The sequence below is a fragment of the Ammospiza caudacuta genome, chromosome 5, assembly GCF_027887145.1.
Source record: "Ammospiza caudacuta isolate bAmmCau1 chromosome 5, bAmmCau1.pri, whole genome shotgun sequence".
Classification (NCBI taxonomy): domain Eukaryota; kingdom Metazoa; phylum Chordata; class Aves; order Passeriformes; family Passerellidae; genus Ammospiza; species Ammospiza caudacuta.
The window spans coordinates 59,795,748-59,818,704 of NC_080597.1; the positions used below are offsets into that span (position 1 = coordinate 59,795,748).

At 36.3% G+C, this 22,957-nt stretch overlaps 1 protein-coding gene across 1 annotated transcript in view; it reads left to right on the forward strand.

The window, feature by feature from the left end:
• The window catches only part of BRD1 (bromodomain containing 1), a 58,349-nt gene that overhangs the window by 2,268 nt on the left and 33,124 nt on the right, over positions 1–22,957 (forward strand). The window contains exons 2-4 of the mRNA XM_058804834.1: positions 2,055–3,435; positions 14,791–14,947; positions 21,232–21,363. Coding sequence (XP_058660817.1) covers positions 2,069–3,435; positions 14,791–14,947; positions 21,232–21,363 — 1,656 coding nt within the window. The 5' untranslated portion in view covers positions 2,055–2,068. The remainder of the gene's footprint in view (positions 1–2,054; positions 3,436–14,790; positions 14,948–21,231; positions 21,364–22,957) is intronic.

Consider the following 22,957-nt stretch of genomic DNA (forward strand, 5'->3'; position numbering starts at 1 on the left):
AATAAGTTGCTGTACATGGACACATCAGTGTGTTTTAGCTGAAGAATCCATCATTACTTGTTCACAATAACAGAATTCAGGGCCATTGTAAAATATTTGGGTCTCTGAATTATAAAATCTGTATTGAAACTGGAAACAAATTTTTAGTTTTGGTTAAATTTCCGGTATGTTTTAGTGATTGGACCTTCTTTGGTGTTATTAATTGTTTACACTGTTTTCTACAGTTTAGAAACTAGTATGATTGAATCCTGTGTTGTTTTACAGAATTTAATTTTTAAATGCTTCTTCCGAAGTTGTTTGAAGAAATGGAATCTTTTATATTCTTCTGTTGTTTATAAAGAGCAGAACAGAGATTTGTCATGATTGAGCATTGACTGTTGTCTGAATTTCTATATGACATAGAAACTAGTAATAAGGGTTAAGAATGAGTTGTGTAAAAGTCAGATTTATGAGAAGCACAATTCTTGCATGCATAATAAAACTAGCTTAGGTTATGAAAAGAAGAGTGTTTGTGAGAGCAGACAGATCAGAGCCTTTGGGCACTAGTCTCAGGGCTAGTTGCCTGATCTAGTAGCGTTCTGTGAGAGGAGTTCCCTCAGTACTTTGAGGCCTTTAGAAACTGGCATCATAGACTTAAGCAAAAGGCAAGCAGCGTGGAGGAATTAATGTAGTTAGTTGTTCAGTGCTTGCTGTTTGCTTCCTGAAATGGGGATACTGGTCTTTCACAGCAGTTGTGTTTTGATTTCTCTATTTCTCCACTATTTTGGCAATACATGCTAACACTACTTGTGTTATGGTGAGCAGCCCTGACTTTAAATGCAGAGTTGAATGGTGAGGCCTTAATAATACTTTAGGCAGTGATTAAAGATGAAGGGATTTTTATGTAGCTGAAGTTGAATGATGCTATTTATTAATGATTTCTTGGGAAGAAGGAAGGAGTGGAATAGAATTTTGGACTTGACAATGTCAGTCAGGTTTATAAAATTTTCAACCCTTGAAAAAAAAAAAAAGAAAAACCCCACCCAGTGTGAACATGTCAAAATGTATGAGTATGTATGGACACTTTTAAGTTAAAAGTTTTGTAACCATCCTAGTTATGGGGCTTTGGAGCTGTCTTTTTGTATGGTACGTGATCTTTTTGCAGTAGGTTGTAAACTTAAAAATTGTTTTAAAGAGCTTGGGAGTGGGTTTGTAAGCAGGAAGATTTCTATCTATCAGCAGTTGGTTAGAGAACAGCTCCTGAAGAATCTGTTGAAGGAGAGGACTGTGTGTACTTAAAAGCAGGGAACATGTTTTGGCCCTAAGTCAAATCTGCTTTACAGGTGAAATATTTACTGGTTGCAGTCCATACTGCACCATATTGGGCACTAAGAGTTCTGTCATGTTCTTGTCATGTTGTGAAGAATAATGGGCTCACTAAGGATTGAGGAAAGTGAAAAAAAAGTATAGGGCTGTCAAACTGCCCACTTGCCAAATGTGGAAGTATATGTGCTTTTCTAGCTTTTAAATATAGCTATAGTAGTTGGATTGATAACATGAATGTTTCCAGTTTGCACTGGAAAAAAATTCACAGAAAACTATTTTTTCTTTCACAATTGCATTAGGTCTTTTGAAGAGAGGTCTAGAGGACAGAGTCTGTAGCTGTTGCAAAAATTTTCAAACTGCAGGTGCCCCTAAGGTGTTAAGTATTGCATTAAAGGTTTTCTTACAAGGTAACAAATGCAGTATTTTTAAATCTCTGACACATCTGAAATGCTTTTGTTCTCACGGAGTGGTCTTGCCGACAGTGCTTCTGGAGGGTTTCTAGCAAGGATTTTGTATAGCTGTGTTTACTCAGGGAAGCTGTTATTTAGAGCATCTATTGATCTTCAGGTTAAGCTTGTACGAAACTGAGCAGTCCTGTTGAGTAAGAGTGACAGCTTTTGGTTTTGTTTACTTTTAGTTTATATGCACAGAGGGCTATAGAACTGAAGGTTTTTCCCTTACTACAGTAAAACTAATATTTTAATATGATTATTTGAAGTTCATAGTATTAACTGTTGCTCTAATTTTAGGTAAACATTACCAAATGAGGAGAAAAGGAAGATGCCATCGAGTATCGGCAGCAAGGCATTCTTCTTCCCCATGCAGTATTAAGCACTCCCCGACACGAGAAACCTTGACGTACGCTCAAGCTCAAAGGATGGTTGAAATAGAAATTGAGGGTCGCCTGCATAGGATCAGTATCTTTGATCCTTTAGAAATTATATTAGAAGATGATCTTACTGCCCAGGAAATGAGTGAATGCAACAGCAATAAAGAAAATAGTGAAAGACCACCGGTTTGTCTACGAAGCAAACGCCATAAAAATAACAAAGTGAAAAAGAAAAATGAAGCTCTTCCGAGCTCGCATGGTATCCCTGCTACAACAGCTCCTCTTCCAGAACCAAAAGTACGGATTGTTGAGTACAGTCCCCCTTCCGCTCCTCGGAGACCTCCCATTTATTACAAATTCATTGAGAAGTCAGCAGAAGAACTTGATAATGAAGTTGAGTATGACATGGATGAAGAAGATTATGCGTGGTTAGAATTGATCAATGATAAGCGGAAAAGTGATGGAGTGTCAGTTGTTTCTCAAAATATGTTTGAATTCCTTATGGATAGGTTTGAAAAAGAGTCTTATTGTGAAAACCAAAAGCAGGGTGATCATCAGTCTTTAATTGATGAAGATGCAGTGTGTTGTATATGCATGGATGGTGAATGTCAGAACAGCAATGTGATCCTGTTTTGTGATATGTGTAATTTAGCAGTACATCAGGAATGCTATGGGGTGCCATATATACCTGAGGGCCAGTGGCTCTGCAGACACTGTTTGCAGTCCCGCTCTCGGCCTGTAGACTGTGTGCTGTGCCCAAACAAGGGAGGTGCCTTTAAAAAGACAGATGATGATCGTTGGGGACACGTGGTGTGTGCTCTGTGGATTCCAGAAGTTGGATTTGCCAATACGGTTTTTATTGAGCCAATTGATGGTGTCAGGAACATTCCCCCAGCCAGATGGAAGTTAACGTGCTACCTCTGTAAACAGAAAGGTGTTGGTGCCTGCATCCAGTGCCACAAAGCAAACTGCTATACTGCATTCCATGTGACGTGTGCTCAAAAGGCTGGTCTGTATATGAAAATGGAACCTGTGAAAGAGCTAACTGGCAGCGGAACAACGTTCTCTGTGAAAAAGACTGCCTACTGCGATGTACATACTCCACCAGGCTGCACACGGAGACCGCTCAATATTTATGGAGAAGCTGAAATCAAAAACGGTGTTTGTAGAAAGGAGGGATCAGTCAGAACTGCTAGGTCTACATCGAAAATCAGGAAAAAGACAAAAAAAGCCAAGAAAACAGTGGTTGAACCCTGTACAGTTATGCCAACAGTATCTGCTCCTTATATTCCCCCCCAGAGGTAAGCAAACCATCAAAATATGAGAAACCTTTATTTAATCTATATCATTTTCAACCAGTGCTTTTAGATGCCACCTTGAAGTTTTTGTATGTTTTTTACGTGCTTTCTTTAAAGGCATTTTACAGAGAACTACTCTTAATTATGTACATTGCACTGTTGTGGAGTGGCATTAAAAATGCAGTAACTTCCTCAGAGAAATTACTAAGTGATCAAGTGATCTGTCTTGTCCTCAGAACGTTTGGTTTGAGTTTTTTTGTCAGACTTAAGTTCTGTTGTGTTTCCACTTGTCATTCATTGTACTTCTAAGAATTAACTGCTGAATTCGGAATAGTAGGTGCAGCTGATCTTCATATTAAGGAAAAAAGCCAAGCTCAAACTTAATTTTATTTGTAATTTTGGTTTCTGAGCTTCTTTTTCTAATTTTAAAGGATCCAAAATGAAAATTACAATTGTGTATGTAAGTTTTGAATCTTGTTCATCTTACATAAATAAAGAATAAACTTATCTATGTAAGTTTTACAAAAAACCTTCAAGGAAGTATTTTCCTTGTGTAGCAGAATAACTACTCCAGAGGTGTTTCTGAAATTTATGTTTGTATGTTTACAACACCAGTATATTTGTTTACCTGTTGGATGAAATTCTTACTAATTTAAGAGCAGTAGTTTAGAAAGTTTCTCAAATAGGCAGCAGTTCCATGTGCAGGCTCATTTCCTGTCCTGTGACTGGACTCTGAATGCACAGAAGTGAGGGCTTTTAATGTAATGCAATGCCTTTTAAATAGCTGACTCCAAGTCTCAGGTAGGGAGCAATTAAAGCTGGTTAAATTAATCTAAATGAGTATGTGTTTGGAGACTGCAGTTCTTTCCTGTAATAAGTTTTGTTAATGTAAGAAGCTACTTATTGACTGACTTTGACAAACAGCCTTCACCTCCCATGCAGTGTTTACAAACATCAGATTGATTGCTCTGTCCTGTTAGGATTGGCTTTGTAAAATGGTTTTTATGTTCAGTGATGCACTGCAGAAAAACTTTATTTGACAGTAGGCCACTAATACTGCTCTTTAAACAGGAACTGCTGGCCATGGAAGGAGAAGTTGGTGTGTAATAGTTTGACTTTCTCTTAATTAGGATAATCTCAATTGGTAGTGTAGTGTTATTTTGTTTTGCTTTTTTGTGGGACACTGTAAGAAAGAACATGAACTAAGAGTTGAGGATTAGAAAGTGTGTTCTTAGTTGTGCCTCTGGCAGCTCCTTCCATTGGCAACTTTTAACAAAACCAGACCCTAAAAAGATGCTGTTGTCAGATGGCTTTTTTAAAATAGTCATTAGATGCCAGGATTACACATAAAAGGCATTTTATTCTTTCTTTTTTTTCATGTTAATGATTGACTTTCTTTTCAAGACTGCAGAGAAATTCAGCATTCTTCTATTTATGCATCTCTTCATATTTCTAGAAACAAGTACAATTCCTATACTGTATGTCATAAGTGTAAAAAGTGTACAGTTCAAAGGTATTTTAAAGTTGAGCTTTATTATAAATTGTTTGTCTTTGGCTAAGAGAGACCCTTGCTTAAGTACTCTTTGTAACGTGAACATGTTCAGTCCTAGAAAACTGATCCCTGAATTAAAAGTGAAACAAATGGGCATATTAAAAGGAAAAGTGATTACACTGCAGACCCAAATCTCTAGTTTTAGAACCAAAGTTGTCCCATTTCCTTTGGCTGTTCTTCAATTTTTGTCTGTTTAGGAAACACTTTTGTGTTTCTGTAGGAATTAAGTACATAAAGTATTAAAAAAGACCCATAAAGTATAAAAAAATTATTTGGATCATTTCACAGTAGTCTTCATTTATGTTATTCTTTTTCTCTAATCTGTTTATTAAATACTCTTTTTTTCCTTTGGAGCTGAAGCATGGCTTTTCAGAGGCCTTGAAGAAGAGCAAATAAGTGGTTTAATTTACTAGAGAATAAATATATACACTCAATATTTAAACACTAGTGCTTTATTACCCGAAGAATTTGATTTTATTATGTTTTCAACATCTCTGGAAATTGTAGCACATGTGGAGAAGCTTGGTTTGGATTGCTTTGTTAATACCTAGGGTGTATGCCTCCTCAGCACATTGCTGGCTCTTCAGAGTTGGTAGTTGGAAGAGTGTACAGGTAGGAAAAGCACAGTGGAGGAAAGTACATGCTGGATGCAGCCCCTGAGTACTTCTGGTGAAGCTTGAGGAAAACTAATCTGCAATTTGTGTTCAGTTTAAGGAGAAGGATTTGTATCCTTTTCTGGATAGGCAGAGTATATGAATGACTGAGCATTTTAGAAACACAATTTTTGATAATTCTGGTTTCCAAAGTAATTATCCCAATGTCCAGGATGTTTTAAAAAGACTGGGTGTGGAACAGCATACTTCATAATTTCTTCACAACTTTTGTAGCTTACGAATTTCTGGATCAGCTTACCTTAGGTTGAGTTTCTATGCTACTGCTTTGAATGACTTCTACCAGAATTTCTTCCGCAGATCTCATATTCTACACTTTTTGCAGTTAAATTATATAGATAGTGTCATCCTCTAGGTCATTTATAATTAATTATATGATCTCTCAGAATTTAATCTGTGAACTACTGATTTAGGGGTGCAGATCAGAAGTTGCTAAGCATTGATCCTTTGATGATAGGAGATAAATGCTTACCTCCCCTGCCTCCTCTTTTTTCTCTTTTTCTCTAATTTATTTTTAATGCTGGGCTTATATCTGTCCTGTTGCCTAGGTATTTTGGAAAGTCTATACCTGCGTATCTACTTCCAAAGGTGCTGTAGTTCATCTTGGAGCCTTGAGGTGGTTTCAGTTTTCAGTGCTGACCTGTAACTTGCTTAGCTCTGGTAATGATGTATGGGACTACCAGAGACCTCCTGTGCCTGGAGGTTGTGTGTCAGACCTGCCTACAGAGATGTGTTGTTTCTTTACTTGAAATTTCTGTTCAGTTCTTACTGAAATACCAAACTCTTGAACGTGGTGGTTTACACTGTACTGTTCACACTAATTAGTTTTTTTTTTCTTTGCCTGCTTTTGGTGGGCTTTTTTTTGTTTGTTTCTTTGGGTTTTTTATTGTTTAAAGGTAGAAATGGGAATCATATAAAAGTTGTGTTCCTGGGAAGTGCCAGAGCAGCTGTGCTGTGTAGGAAGGAGAGTGGGAAAGGACATCCAAAACTTTTCCACTGTATGGTAGGGACAGACAGTGCCTGCTGCTCTTGGCAAGTGGTAGTCAGAAAGTGGCCTCCCACTGCCACCAGCTAGTTTGGCTGAAGAAAATGGCAAATTTTTTCTTGAAGTATGGTATATGCCACTAGGGATGTGTAATGGTTGAATTTTGCTAGTGTAGAGATTCCCTCAAAAATACTGAAGGATTTTGTTTAGACTGCAGGTCTAGAATTTTCAAGTTAGGAAATCCTAACTTTTGGGGTTGTCTTGGCAATCTAAATCTAGCTACTTCTCTCTGTCAGTTATCTTGCACAGACTCTGCTCAATTTCTTGTGTGTTTTTTGTTTTTTAATCTGCTGCTGCTCATCCTTGTCCTTTGTAAATGTTACCTTATTCAGCAATCAGGATGGATATGTGCAGCAGAAGTGTTACAATGTTAGCTGGGAAAACTACATGGTTTCTCTTATTTTTGATTGCTTAATTCTCTAGTACAAACAGCATTGGTTTTGTGTAGCCTCTTAATTTTATGTTCCAAAAAAGGCATTTAAAAAATTTGCTTGTTAGCTAGTGTCAATATTTACATTATTTAAAAATGCTGTGTAACTACAATATTGTAGCCATATACTTGGAGGGAAATAGAATGTGATATGAAATATTTAATCTACAGTATTTTAAAAGTATACACTGAGATACAGTGTAATCTGCTTTATTAAAATGCCATTCCTGAAGTACTGCTCTGTTAAATGGAGTCTGGCATTAAAAGCATATAAATATTTGCTTTCATCTTTAGTTTCTCTTTCTGCAAACATGGCATGTTTGTTATGTCTGAAATTAAGAAAACATTTGAAATGCAATACTTATATAGAAAGCAAAGAATAAGTAGAAAAGCCCCACTTATATTAGAAGTAGGAACACTGTATGTTGTTCCATGAGGTTTGTTGCATCATTAATGTTAAAAGAGAATTATAAGATTGTTTTGAAAATAAGGTAGTAGCCTTACTGAGAGCAAAAATTGCTGAGACTCTTACAAAAAACATTTTCAGCTCTTCTGACAGATCAGCATTTATGTGCCCCACCTTAACTGATTTCTTTATGTTGATCTTTGGTTTTATTAGGAGAAATACTGTTCCTGGTAGTAAGCTGGATTTCTGTTACTGTGTCTCAAGGCAAAACCAGTATTTTCTTTTGGTTTGTGATTTACCCAATTGAGCTATCTTGAACTTTCTTACCAAGTAATTAAATGTAGTCTTGTTATCTTAATACAGGAATATTGATTGTCTCTGAAAGGAAGTATGGACTAGAAAAATAATAAACAGAAAGTGTTGAAATGCAGTAGGAGGGGAAAGGAATATTAACAAAGCCTTCAAGACAGTGTTGGTCTGCATTCACAGATCATGCTTTTTATTCATTTATGTAGCTTGTGGATTTCTTTTGGGGATTTTTTTAAAACGTTTTTTAGGGTACTCTGGGTGTTTTTGTTTTTTTTTTTTTATAAGTTCAAAAAGTTTTCAAGGTGGGGGTAAAGAACAAGAAATGTGGCTTAAAATTCAGCATAAAAAAAGCTATTGAAAAATACTGCTGGGCCCAGCATTGCAAAGAACTTGGAAGCTGAATAAATCCAGACCAATGGCTATTAGCTCTTTAGCCTTGAATATACATGTATTTATAATTTACAGAATGGTGTGAAAATGCTTATTGTAATTCCAGGGGAGCATGATGTAGGTACAGCTGTGTGACTGTACCTAATACTTGGATCATAGAATCACCTGAGGGGAATGCCAGAAATCTTCACCTGCTGAGGTTTCTTGTCTTGTCACATTGCTTGACTTTGACTTTCTGTTACATGTAGAAACTACTCCTGATGTCATCCTGATCTCTTTGCTTAAATAAAAAAATAATTTTCCCTAAATTAAAAAAGCTACTGTGGTGTTCGCTAGTTTTGCCTCAGCAGTATTTAAAAAAAGTAAAGGTAACTTTAGAGCATTATTTTGAAGCTAGTTCATCTTGACACTGGTTGGCTTATTAAATAAAGATTAATTAATGTGTTCAAAGAAGTGTAACTTATTTAGTAAATTGTAAAAGTAGATTTTGAGTAAAAATACTTTTTTTTTCTTTTGTTTATTTTACGTGTACAAGGCCAAGAAGCTTAAAGCAAATTAATATGTTACCTCTGTAAGGCATTTCATTACTATTCTATGTGCTTTCTAAGGGGCTTGGTCCACAGTGATTATATATGTGATATTGCAGTTATGAAAACCAAGACTTATGTGATTTTGTTTTTCAGAACTTCACCAGTTATGTGAACTTCTATTCAGGTTTTTTTTTGTGCCAAGTAGAGTATGTTGTGATTTGTGCCATAGCAAAACATCTAAAGAATGCATTGTCTGAAGAGCTGTGTCCTGGCAGTTTTTTTATTCAATGATCAAGTTACAGAGTGGACAAAAAATTAGAAGATAAATACTGAGCTTTCCTTTTATTACAGATCAAAATGTGATTTTTGTTTAATACATCTGATATGAATTTAGCCCTTTGATATTAGATACCAAAATACCATGTGTGGTCATTATATATGTATAGGAACTTGCAGAGGTATATGTGCACATACAGTTTTTCTGAGAAGATATTTTTCCAGTGTGACAGAGTGGGAGGTTTTCATTGTTTGAGATGGGTTTGGTTTTGGTTTTTTATTTTATTTATTGTTTTGGGTTTTTTTCCTTATCCAGAGTTTTGGAATATGACCAACTCTAATTGCTAGAGCAGGAAGAAGATAACAGAATTAACTGAAATAGCAGTGTTTTCTTACCTCTTCAGTTCACTGTTTTACTTTTCCTGTCCAAGCAAAATTTTACAAGCTGCTTGCTCAAATAGAAAAATAGGGGGTTCACAGTCATGTAAGCAAAACAAAGTGCTTCCTACATATGCATTCAAAATTATTTAAATACTAGTAAATGTTGAATAATGAATAGGAACCTGGAGAGGCTTTCAGGCTCCAGAAGATATATCAGTAGATTAAATACATACTGTTAGACTTCAACTTAGGAGAGGCAAATTCAGTCGCTAGATTTCTAAAACATAACAGTCCAAAAGGAATAAAACCTGCAAAGTAGTTCTAATTAAGAAAGTGTATTTGTTGCATGTGGATTCTGCAGACTTGTGTTGCAAAAGTTTAAATGAAATATTTTCCAGTCTTTCTAGGATTTGATATGCACTCTGTTAGGCACCTTACTTCTGCTTAGTATTAAAGGAATGTTATCCTTTTTCAAGAGGAAATAAAGACATGCAGATGGATTTTGATTTTTACATAGTTATTCATTTGCCTGTGTTGTCTTTCAAGTTGGTCAGAGCAGTTTGAGGCGTTTTTTATTTTTAAGTTAATAAGTCATATAGTAAGTTTCATCTTTTATTGAAGAATAGGGTAACAAAATTGTGGGTTTTCTCTGTTTAAAAAAAAAAGTGCATTGAAAGGCAAGTTTTACAATTTCATAAGTAGCTGATGCCACAGATTTCCATGAAAAGAGTAGAGAGAGTTTCATCTGTCCAGGTGGGCATCCTGGTCTTTAAAAACTGAAGTTTGTGGCTATGGAGCCAGGAGGAATAGTTGGTAAGGCTCCAGAATTAATTTCAATTCCCCAAATAAATTCTTCCTAACTTTTTATTCTACTTTTATGCTAATTGTCTTCCAGTAAGTGTCATTGGAATTACTATAATTATCTGTAGAGAAGTCCTGTATCTTTTCTTTTTCTTACAAGTCTGAGTACATTTTGTGGAACTTTGCTGAACAAGGATTGAAAATTCAAGTGTTCTGGAAACCCAGTTTACTTTGTTGCAACTTGTTCAATAAATTTTTTTAGCATTTTGTTCTGACAGGTTTTTAAACATATCTGCTATCTTTGTGTGGGCAAAGAAGGATATTTTATCTGCTCTGTAAAGTGGAACACAGTTTGATTGTTGATGGGTGTTAGCATAGGTCAAGAGAAGCTGATATGTTAGTGATACTGAATGAAATTTTACAGGCTGTAATACAGTTTTCCTGTGTTGTGTGTACCCTTAGTAGTGCTATGCTGAATAAAGGACAATGCAAAATAACAAACTGATAAAACTGGAGACTCAGGACAGGTATGGTAATTAAAATACTAGGGTTCATTCATGTTCAAAAATTGTTTAATTTTAATGGATATATGATCTTCCTTTGGTTGTTTGATTAATACAGATTTTCATATTGAGTTCCTTGTGCTTGATCTACTAAAGTAATGTTGTCAAAATCACATACTTGCTGAAGAAAACGTTCTCTCCAGTTTGTATGTCAAAAACTTAAGAATATTGAGGTAAAATAATACCTGTGGAATTAAAAAGCATCTATGGTCTGTGCAGTGGTTAGTAAAGATAGATAAAAGAGTGGCTGATTATCTCTTATTGGCTTTCTGAAGTTAAACTGCCACACCGTTGGTTACCAAAAATACTGGTTTCACTTTTCCCTGTAACCAGTTGCCATATTGCCACAGTGAAATGTAACTGAAACTGGGAGAGGAAGTCACGAGTCAAAGAAGGCAGCTGTGAGATTTGCAATATGTTAAAAGCACATATCTTACATTGACAAAATTTCTTTTATGCATTTCTGTAAAAGGTGAGGAAGCAAGGACTGAGTAACACACTCAGCTCACTGAATCCATTGACCAGTGCATTAAATGTCATCCTTTACAGGGCAGATTATCCATCCAGTGTCTCCATGTGAGGAGACTGTCGGTGCTGTTTCAAGGGTTTGGTTCAAAAGGGACCCTTGCCTGTTTAAAGTCAAGCAGGGAATTGTATGATATCCTCATTTGTAGTGCACTTTAGTGTTTTACAGGGCTGGGGCAAGGAAGTAATTCTGGCTCACTCAGTTGGCTGTGGCACAATTAAAACGGTTCTGAAAAATGTTTTTGTCACCTGTGTAGTTTTGGCATGTAGTTCTGAATCAACAAAACCAAGAATCACTATGACTGCTAATGCTAAAACATCAAGAGGCTGCAGTGGTCATCAGCTTGAAATCTAACGTTCCTTTTATGAGACCAGCTAGATAGCAGCAGTCACTGAATATCATTGGAACAGTCATCTTTTAAAGAATTTTTAAATTCCTCTATCAATGTACTTTGTTTTAAATAACTGGTAAGTTGGGGGAAAATAATGGATTTTTTTCTCCCAGTAGTTGATATGCTTGACTTGCCTTTAGCAAATAATACAGAAAGCTGGGGTTTTTTGATGTGCTTATACTGGAAAAAATGCTAGTGTGAACAGATTCCTTAGCAAAAGAAGCCTTTGCTGAGGTGTTTTCTGTAGTTCTGAGAGGCGCCCCAAGTTCTCTAAGCCTTGCCTCTGAATTGGGGATTTATCAGTGTACTGACTGTAGCAATTAATCCTGTCATATCCAAGTCAGATCCTGGATTGTGAAATGATGATGTTTTTAAAGAGCTCTACCTTACCTAGCCCAAATACATGCCTTTTTTTATTCTTCAGGGGTTTTTTATTACATCTTTGATGAGGGGGAGAAAAAAAAAGGGAAGTAGAATGTATGGAAAATTCATTTAAGTGGTGGGAGCTTCAAAATCAGTACCCAGTCTGTGCATCTTACAGGGTTCTACAGCAATGCTGTCTCATTTCCCCAAAATAGTTGTATTGCCCATCAAAATTTAAGGTGCTTGGGACAGTAAAAGTGCCTGGAAGTATCAGACTAGGCAAAAGGATGGTTGAAGAGCTGTGGTCTAGGTAGTGGGTAATTAGAGTCTAACAGCAGATGTAACAACCTGCTAGCACTAAGTTCATAGTGTAGAGGCTGTGTAGATACCTGCCACGAGAAGAGTTTCAGAGCTCTGTATTTTGACAAGAATATATAGCTGCTACCCATGTGTTGTTGAAATGAAATACTTGGTTTAATTTAGAGATGAGCAGTTTCCAACTACTTTTAAAGTAGTCTCTGCACTCCAGATTACCTTCTGTCTATTTATATTTTGAAAATTGGAAAGGGTCTTCTGTGAACATCTTTCTTGAGCTTCTTTTAACACTCTGCTATTATAATTATATATGAATAGAATGGTTTGTTATGTGAATTGGCAAATGTACTTTAAGCTGTAGTTAAAGGTGTTTGCTTAGTCTTGCCACATCTGATGGGCATGAAGCCAAGGCACCTTTCTTCATGTTATGATTCTCTGATCTTTCCAAATAGCTGTGTATTTGGCTGTGCTTTTTTTGACTTGGTTCAGTAGGTTTTACCGTTTCCAAGAGATTTGTGAAAGCAATTATTTGACTTTGATTGCATTCTATAATTAATTGTAATTATGTTGTTTGAAGTTTACTAGGGTCACATCTGTTCTGCATTGAGTAAATAAATCTTTGTGGAGCCTGTGTCTGCCTTCCAGTGAAAGATGTACAAGACAGTCTGAAGTCCATCTGCAGACCTAAGCTTTAAATTAAGCTAGAATTTTTCAAGAATGCCTAACTAGCTTAGTTATTAAGTAAAAAAAAAGGCCTTGAGAAGCCAAAGGACACAATGGCACTGTATTTTAAAGAAAATCTGGGTTTGCTCTGCCTTTACCTGCTGATGACTGAAAACTTTAGCTGTAGCACTGAATAGACCTATTGCACCCTATCTTCTACACAGTTCAAAAAAACCCCAGGGATAGATGACCTTTGAAGTTGAAGTACACTCACTTGTATGTTAGCCTGAAAAATATTTAGTTTTCCCAGATATTCTTAAAAAACCATTTTACCCAAAGCTTACTTCTAACTTTACATTTTCTTTAGGTATTTTGACTGTTTAACTTTTATCACTTACCTGCAAAACTGCTTTCTTCCTAATACAAAAAGGAGAAAAGTAGAAAAACATTAGTATGTATATACAATTGTGATTCTTGTTTAAATGTCTCATGGTGCTGCTCTACAAATCAGGTACTTCTTGAGTTAATAGGTGCTTGGTATAGTAAAAAATTTTGCAGAATATGCAAAAAACCCTGTGCTATCAATTGTGCCGTTTTGCTGTGGATAGTAGTAACATTCTGAGTGAAGAATTAACAGATTTCTTTTGTCATTGTCAATGTTTCTGTAACTGTTTTACATCCAGCTCTCTTTCCAGCTCACCCCTGCCCCCAGATGTTGGAAGCATCCCTTGCAATGCAGGGGATTGCTAGCTGGGGGCATCATGTATTTATTTTACAAGGGCTGCCACTGGTTACAAATACCATTAACATAGAAAGACAAAATATTTTCACTCTGTAACTATTAGCTTTTTCTAACTTCTGTTTTGCTGTAATTTCAAGCTATTGTAGGCACAAACACCTGAAGACTTGTTTCAGATAAGCTTTCTTTTCAATGTGTTTTCGGAAGCCACTGTCATGTTTGAGACTTGGTCGTCTAACATGTCATTATTTGAAAAATAGGAATCAGTATTGTTGTGTGTGATGTTCATAAAGCACTTTTCTTGAGTATTTGTAAAAAAGTATATGCATATACTTTTTTTGTTAAAAAGCAACTTCAGAGAAAATACTGATTAATTTTGATGAAAATATTATGTTAACTGTTTACATTGTCCTCACATCTTCTCTGTTTGGTTATTTTCTTGTATGTGTGGGCTAAAATAACAATTGTTCCTGTGTTTTATATTTTTTGTTTGGCTTATTTGTCAGAAATTTAATATTAACAGAGTAATACAAGGCTTTCATTGCATGTTTTTATGGAAGGAGTTTGAAGATCTATTGTCTGTAAAATAAACTACTAATCTTTCTGTAGATGGCAACAAATGATCTGATGATTTTCATAGTGATTTGGAGCTTTTTATCTGATTTCATTTTCAATAGGAAAATCAACTGTACATTCTCACCCCTAATCTGGGATTGCTCTTCCAATAATGGTTACAAAAAAATTGATTCCCTTTAGCTTTATAAAGTATGTTAATGTATTTGGTAGAACCTGCAGTGTCAGGCAGCTGTACTTGGTTGTAATTTACTGCTCAGAAATAATTGTATTGGAAGGGATCTTACTGAAAGAAGTTAGTAACATAGTGATTACTTCTGCTTTTACAGTATACATTCATATATATATATATATGTCTGATGTTTATCTTCCATAGATAAATATGTTTTATGCTCTGCTGTGAAAAATACAATATCAGTTTTTCCATGTTTTAGATTAAATAAGATTATGAATCAGGTGGCCATTCAGCGAAAGAAGCATTTTGTTGAACGAGTGCACAGTTACTGGTTGCTTAAAAGACTGTCTAGGAATGGTGTTCCACTCTTGAGAAGGCTGCAGTCCAGTTTACAGTCACAAAGAAACACACAACAGGTATGTGACATACTTTTTATTTCTAAGAAGAAATTGGAAATTTTCTCTTTTATTGAGTTAAAAATAAACTAGGAAGCCTAGCACAAAGTAAAAACTTCTTTTTACTCAGGACTGAATAAATTCTTTACCCTATTTTGAAGTGATATTACCTTTTTTGGGAATTGGGAATTATCTAATACTTTTTAATATGTGAGACGTAAAAAAAATTGTGCGGCTTTTTCTTTTGTTTTGCTTAAATGTTTCACAAAAATGCTGTCATCACAAGTATCATAATGCCATTATTCTTTGATAAGTGTTGTAGTTTTTTGGAACCCATTAATAAGTGTACTGTCAGATAAAAAAATAAAAGTTATTTTAAATTCATCAAAAGATGCAAAGCAGATGTCTTATTTGACGCTTGACAAAAATGTGGATTATAACAGGGTAAAGGGTTAGACAGCTAGTTTACAGTTTTCAAATTCAGATCTGTATTTGCCCACCTGTTTGGTCATAACAAAATGGAAGTTATTGATGAAGTTCAGACCTGTTTCAGCTTCTGGTTTTGCTTTTGACACAGTTAAGTGGGATTGTAGACAACCGTAAGTTTAGTTGTACACTCCTATGAATAAGTTGCTGAAAAACATCAAAACACCAACTCCAGGTGGTCTGTTTTGGTTTCAAGTTACTGGATAGCTTCAAAAATAGTGAAAACTTCTGAATTGTGTGGGTCCTTGCATGTAGACTTTGAAATGCTATGAAGCATTGTGATGTGGAAACTTTTACTGCATCCGAGTTACCTTTTTTAATGGAATGGAACGTGTAGGTGGGTGTGTTCTTTCCATTCTCCTGGCACTTGACTTCCTGTAAATAGCTTCTAAAATGGAAGAATTAATTTTATAATAATTTACTCGTATTAAATTGATTTTTTTCCCCCTCTGAAGTGGAACGGTTATTTTTGTTAGAATTGTATTTCTGTTTGCTGATTTTGTAGTCATAAAAAATACTGTGGTCAACACTGCTTCCTAATTACTTGATCTGTCATGTTTGTGTGCGTGTTTATTTTTTTAGCTTTTCTTGTGGAAAAACTAATTAATAATTTCCAGAATAATTGAGATTGGAAAGGTCCTCTGGAGGTGATCTGATACAATGCCACTGCTAAAGCAGGGCCACTGAGAGCAGGCTGTCCAGCACCATGTCCAGCTGGCTTTTGAGTTATCACCAAGGGTGGAAACTCCACAACCTCTCTGGGCAGCTGTGTCAGTGCTTGGTCACGAAAGCGCTGACAAGCTTTTCTGAAAAAAACAGGAGTCTTCAGATGTCTGTTCTTACTTTGTGCCCATTGCCTCTTGTGTTGTCACTGGGCACCACTGAAGGGAGCCTGGCTCCATCTCCTTGCCTCCTCCCTTCAGGTATTTATTATTTATGTGTACTGGTGAGATTTCTGCCCCTGAGCCTTTTCTCCTCCAGGCTAAACAGTTCCAGCTCTCTCAGCCTTTCCTCATAGCTGAGATTGTCAAATTCCAGCTACATGGACTCCTTTTAGGTGAACTTTAAATATAAATCAACCACTTGTTTATCTTGTTTTCATTGTTTCTATATCACTCTGTTTTGAAGTTTGATTAATTTTTACTTCTGCATGAGAGGTTCTGAAGAGTGATACCTGGCAGTGTACCTAATTAGTGTTACCTAATAATAGTTGAAATTAATTTATTCAGACAATAAAATTCTTTTAAAATGAGCGTAAGTCCTTATAAAATACTAAAGGCAGGCACAGGAGTGTGGTGCTATTGTGGCAGTACAGAACTAGACCATTGTTAGTGTCCAAAAAATTACACAAGCCCATTTTCTTCTGGGATGGCATGATAAGGGTGCAACATTACTATAAATAATTACTATCACAATAAAAGTATTATTGTAATTGATGTTTGATTAAAATAAAAGTGGCCTTGTTATGAGCATTTTAAAATTCAGTTGCCTGTTTATACTTCAGTACAAACAGTAGTTCTTTATTTTCTTTTCTAATTTGAGAACGATTCTTAAATAAGAAAATAATATATTTAAATAAATTGGAAGCTGTTTATATTGGTCTGTTGAAAAGTTTGTTCTTCTGAAAAGTAAAATCTAGTTTCAAGGTGAGCTGAGTATTAAATGAGTCTGTTGATGAAAAATAGGTAGTTAGTGCTTTTCATTGAGTAGCAAGTGTCCTGTGTATGACATTGTGTCTTTTCCAGAGCACTTTCAATAGCTGTTTATTAAAGCAGTCATAACTGCAAGGCAATTAATGTATTTTGTTACTCCCAAATATAAACAAATTTGTAACCAAGACAATAAACAGCACTGGCATAGATGTTGTGAGAACATCTTAGAAATTTTTAGATAGACATGATTATATTTTCATTTCAGTCCAGACGAGAAAATTCTTTTCTCTGACCCCTTATGTGAGGGGTCAGAATATCAAGAAACCTACATAGATTTTTCAGTTAAGCAAATATAAACAGTGGTGTAATAAGATTCAGGGTTTTTTTAAAATTGTTATTTAAAAGAAGTGTTATAATGATGAGCCAAAACCCTGAAAATGGTTTCAGGATGTATGGTGGAAAGTAGTTTTGATCCCTCTCTGTTAGGTTACTAGAACAAATTTGGCAAAGGGAGAGGTCTTCATGATCTAGACTTACTTCCTAATAGATGTATTTCAGAGTTCAGTTATGGTATGGTTTTGAAGATCTAAGAGTTCTAAACCAGGCTAAAAGACCGGGACTGCCTCACCATTTGCAGGAGCAAGGAATGCTGTAAGAGAATGGTTTGTGCTCTCACTTCTCTCTCCACCTAGAGAAATTAAGGAAAGGTATTTGAGTACTCTAATACTACTTATACCCTCATTATTTTAGTTTTTTTCCCTGAACTTTCAGAACACTTGAATGAAAATGAAGCATGAAATATAAGTGTAGAAGCTTGCTGCTGCTGTAGTGATGTCAGTTTAAAGCCACTGTGAGAAGAAATAAAAGAGAAGGTGCTGATGACTTAAGATCACACCTGCACTGAAGATTTCATTAAGAACACAAGTTGCAGCCACTAAATGGTTTTGTCTGATTGCCATACAAGTCCAGCAGAGCATGCTAATAAAACTAATTGTATTGCTCAAGGTCCAGTTTCATCCTTGTCATTCTACTTTTGCTTGTATCATATTAAGTTACAGTCTCTCTGAGGAGTGAGGCTGTTCTCACACATTCACACCCAGCATAAGGGGGGCTATGGTGCTACATTGCTGACAGTGTTCCTGCTGGTGTGGAGACTCTGGTAGCATACTAATGGTGAGATGAGTTCTCAGCTGCTGCATGTTCTTTGTGTAGACTTAAAAATGTTTTCCTTTTCCTTCAGTATTAACAAATAGGTAATAGTCTAGTTAATACTTAATACTTATTCTACTTAATACATAATATTAGGTAATATTTCTAGGTAATACTATGTTCAGCAAGAACTAAGTCCATTGGAAAATCATAGACTCACAGAATGGTTTGGAGTGGAAGGGTCCCTAAAGATCATCTAGTTCCCACCCGGCTGCCATGGGCAGGGACAGCTTCCACTAGACCAAGTTACTCAATGCTCCACCCAACCTGACCTTGAACACCGTCAGGGATGGGGCATTAACAGCTTCTCTGGGCAATCTGTTCCAGTGTCTCACCACCCTCACAGTCAAGAATTTATTCCTAATATCTAATCTAAATTTCCCTTCTTTCAGTCATAACTCTTTGCTCCTTGTCCTGTCAGTACAGTTCCTGATGAAGAATCCCTCTCCAAACGAGAATTTCTTTATAAATTTTTCTTGTGTCATCAGCCAAATGAAACTTGGTGGTTGTCAGGACAGTTGTAAAAAGAAGGAAGAAGAAGAATTTTCCTACCAGAAAGCTCTATGTCAGAAAGCTAACAAATTTGAAAGAAACCCTTTATATTTTAAGTTTTTACTGGTTGGTTGTTGGAAACCAGTGCATTGTGCTCTCTTCAACTTTCACTGACCTTTTAATCTAATTAAGGTATTTGTTGTATGTCAGAAAATAAATAGGTTAGGGCAAAGGAGAGTTATTTAGCTATTAAGCTGTAAACTGTCTGCCAGCATTACTTTGCATAGAAGTGTCAAAAAATTGGAGGTTTGCTATTAATCTCCAAACCAGAGTGCCATTCAGAAAGGTAGTGTATGTGTGCAGAAAAAAAAAGAGAGGCAGGATGCTTTTGATATTTTGGGTCACATCTGCAGATGTGCCTATTAGAGAGAATGAAATTAGTAAAACAACTGATTCAGGTAAAATATTTTTATCTTATTTGAGTGCAACTGCACCTTGAGGTTTAGCCAAGTACTTAAGTGTCTGATAAACAATCCTAAGGCCTGCTGTAACATTATTTTTTGTTGCTCTATTTAAGTTTCCTGACCCACCCTAGAATTAGTACACTTTGTTGACTTAGCTTTCATCAGGCTGGGTTCTCCAATTTCTTAAATTATGCAGTTAAATAGAGCAAAAAGCAGGCTTTGAGTATTTGCAGGCAAAGGGATGACAAGCTTGCTACTTCTGGCAGTTTAATTTTGGTTCTGACAAACAGGAAAACCGAAAAAATTGTACAACTGAGAGTTGGGTTGCATGTCCACACATGAGGTTTATACTCAGAGATGAAGGGGTTTAGGAGAGTAGTGTTTAGTGGCAGTGTAGACTTCCTATTTCAGTGAGTCTCCTCAGAATTTTAAGGAATTGAAAATTACTGAAAATACTAATGCTATTAACTGTCAAAATGTACTTTGAACTATTCTGACCCCAGCAGTTAAATTATTGTGTCTATGTAAAGATTTAACTCTTTAAAAGAAATTACAACTGTTGTAATAGTCATTGGGAAAGGGAACTAGAAGTTTCTAGCTCCAGTTTTTAGGTTGTTTTTTATTTTTTGGGTTTTTTTTTCTTAATGAAAAGAGGAACAAACTGTTATTTCCAGATTGGTATATTCTAGTGCAGAAATAGTTGATATTTTAAGTATTTTCAACTTCAGTGAAGTCAGAGATTTGAATAAAACTAAGTTTTACATTTACAAGTACATGAAGCAATAAAATACAATGCAGATGATAGAATTATAGCACTGGCAAATCTATTAGATAATGTTTTTAAACTTCCAGTTTTTGTAATTCTGTTTTTAGAGCCAACTATCTGAAAAATGGCACAAACTTCCTTTAGAAGACCTATGGTACTTCTAAATCATTCTTCTCTTAAGGAATTAATGACTTTTGGTGTAATCATTTGTAATGTTGTTTGATGTGTATTCCTCTGTCTTCTATATATAAAAGCTGATGGAATTTACTGGTTTTGTTTTAGGTTTTAGAGCACCCTCCTAGATGACTTAACAAGTATATATTTCATTATGCTAGTTATGGCCAAGCATGCAAAGTTTTGTATATCTCTCAGATATGCTTTTATAAAATACTAGTTTTTCAAATGTAATAATTTTCCAAAGCAGATGTTTCTTTTGTGTAATTGGTACTAATTAATATTAGGAATTCAGTTTCTTTATGGCCTCATTTTTGATGAATTAGCAATACCATTGGAATCCTGGAAGTAGTATTCTAGTATCCTTCCTTTTCCTTATGAAAAATAGTAAAGGCAAACAAACACTCTGGGTTTTGTATGTACTAATCAATCTAAATACTACAAGTGTTTAGACATTACTTACTCTGAAAAATGTGTAGATTAAATTCTTTCATCGATTTTCCAAAAGGGTGTATTGCTCAATTATTCATCTGCAATACCATTTGAAGTTACTATATTATCTAATAAACAGCTTTTCATTTCCTGTCCTTACAAGCCATAATTATTTTGTTTTGTTACAAGTGTGTCCTAGTTCTGCTGGGTGTGAGGGAGGTGGACTGTGTTGACCACATGAGTAATTTGTTTCTGCCAGGCTGGAACTTCTGAAGAAACTGGTGTTCACCTGGTTTGGATTTTAAAGTGAAAATCCTGTATTATATTTTGCAGCCTGTTGTATTTCTCGGTTGCTGTTTGTTGTGTTGCTTTTTCTGATGTCAATAGCCATTGTCATAGGATTGATTTCTAGTTTAGATTTTATTTTCAATTAGACCCTCAAGGAACTCTGGAAGATACCCTGACCACAGGTTTTCTGTTGTTGCAGCATGAAGCTTATGAGCAAGTGCCATAACTTGCTCACAGCAGATTCTCCTTTCATGTGCATATGTTTTGTAGTTGTATAGAACTATCTTATAGAAAGAGGTATGCATTTTTCTTTTCATGAAAATCTTTTGATTCTTTTCTTAGAGAGAAGATGATGAAGAAATGCAAGCCTTAAAAGAAAAATTGAAGTACTGGCAAAGGCTGCGCCATGATCTTGAAAGAGCACGTTTATTGATAGAACTGATACGTAAGCGTGAGAAATTAAAAAGAGAACAGGTAAATACAGCACCTTTATTTTGGTGAAGCTTTTCTGAAGGAAAGATAATTTAAGTATTGTCACAATTTTTTCAGTAGGAGGACAGCTGTATTTTAATCCTTACATAGAGTCAAGTAACATGTACATGCATGTGCACTCAAACTATTTAAAATATATAAAATTTTCATAGAATGGCTTGGGTTGAAAGGAAGGATTAAGGATTGTGCAGTCCAACCCCTCTTCAATAAACAGGGAGATCTTCAACTAGATCAGGTTGTTCAAAGCCCTGTACAATCTAACATATTCTTTTTCCAGGAATAAGGCATCTACCACCTCTCTGGGCAACCTGTTGTTCCAGTGCTTCACCCTCATTGTAAAAAAATTCTTCCTTGTATGTAGTCTGAATCTACCCTCTTTTAGTTTAAAACTATTACCCCTTGTCCTGTCCCTATAGGCCTTACTAATCAGTTTGTCCCCACCTTACTTATAGACCTCCTTTATAAGTCTGGGAGGCTGCAATCAAGTCTCACTTGGGCCCTCTCCTTTCCAGCATGAGCAACCCCATTTCCCTCAGTCTTTCTTCAGAAGAGAGCTCCATTCTGATCATGTGTGTGGCCCTCCTCTGCACTCACTCCAACAGCTTTATGCCTTATGATGGGGGCTGCAGAGCTGGATGCAGCAGTCCAGCTGGGGCCAAACGAGAGCAGAGTGGTGGGACAGAATCACCTTCCTTGACCTGCTGGCCACCCTTCTTTTGATCCAGCCCTGGATGCAGCTGGCTTTCTGGGATTGCAAGCATACTCTGCTTGCTCATACTGAGGTTTTCATCCACCAGTACTCTCAGATTCTTGACAGGGCTGGAGCTATTCATCCCTCAGCTGGTACTGATACCTGGGGTTGCCACAACTGGAATTCGACCTTGTTGAACCCTGTGAGATTCCCATGGGGCCCACTTCTTGAGTTTGTCTGTGTCTGGATGGGATCCTGTTCTTCAGGTGTGTCAACTGCACTATTCATCTTGGTGTCATCTGCAGATTTGTTGAGGATGCACTTGATCCTTTGGTCTCATGTCATTGTTGAAAATACTAACTGCTGCTGGTCTTAGTACAGACCTGAGGGACACCACTCATTACTGATCTCCATCCAGAGTCCAAGCCATTGATCACTGCTCTCTGAATGCAGCCATCCAGCCAGTTCCCCACCTGTGGAGCAGTCCACCCATTGATTCCATCTCTCTTCAGTTTAGAAAGAAGGATGTTTTTGAGGACCATGTCAGAGGCCTTAGAGAAGTCCAGATAGACAACATCTTCCATTGTCTTCTTAAAAGAGTTAATCCATCATAGAAGGCCACTAGGTTGGTTAGACCCCTGGGTTAGTTAGGCAGGACTTGCCCTTTGTAAGGCTGTGCTGCCTGTCCTGAATCATCTCCTTGTGTGCCCCACTTGGAAGCTTTGCCTTGTGAAGTTATTCATAATGCACTCTTGCAGTCTCCTACAACTTGTTGTGCTACTTTTCCAGATGTCAGAATGGTTGAGTCCTCAGCAGGACAGGAGCCTGCAAAAGCAGTGCCTGTCTGTAGCTGGAGCAAGAAGGCTTTGTCAATAGGCTTCCCTA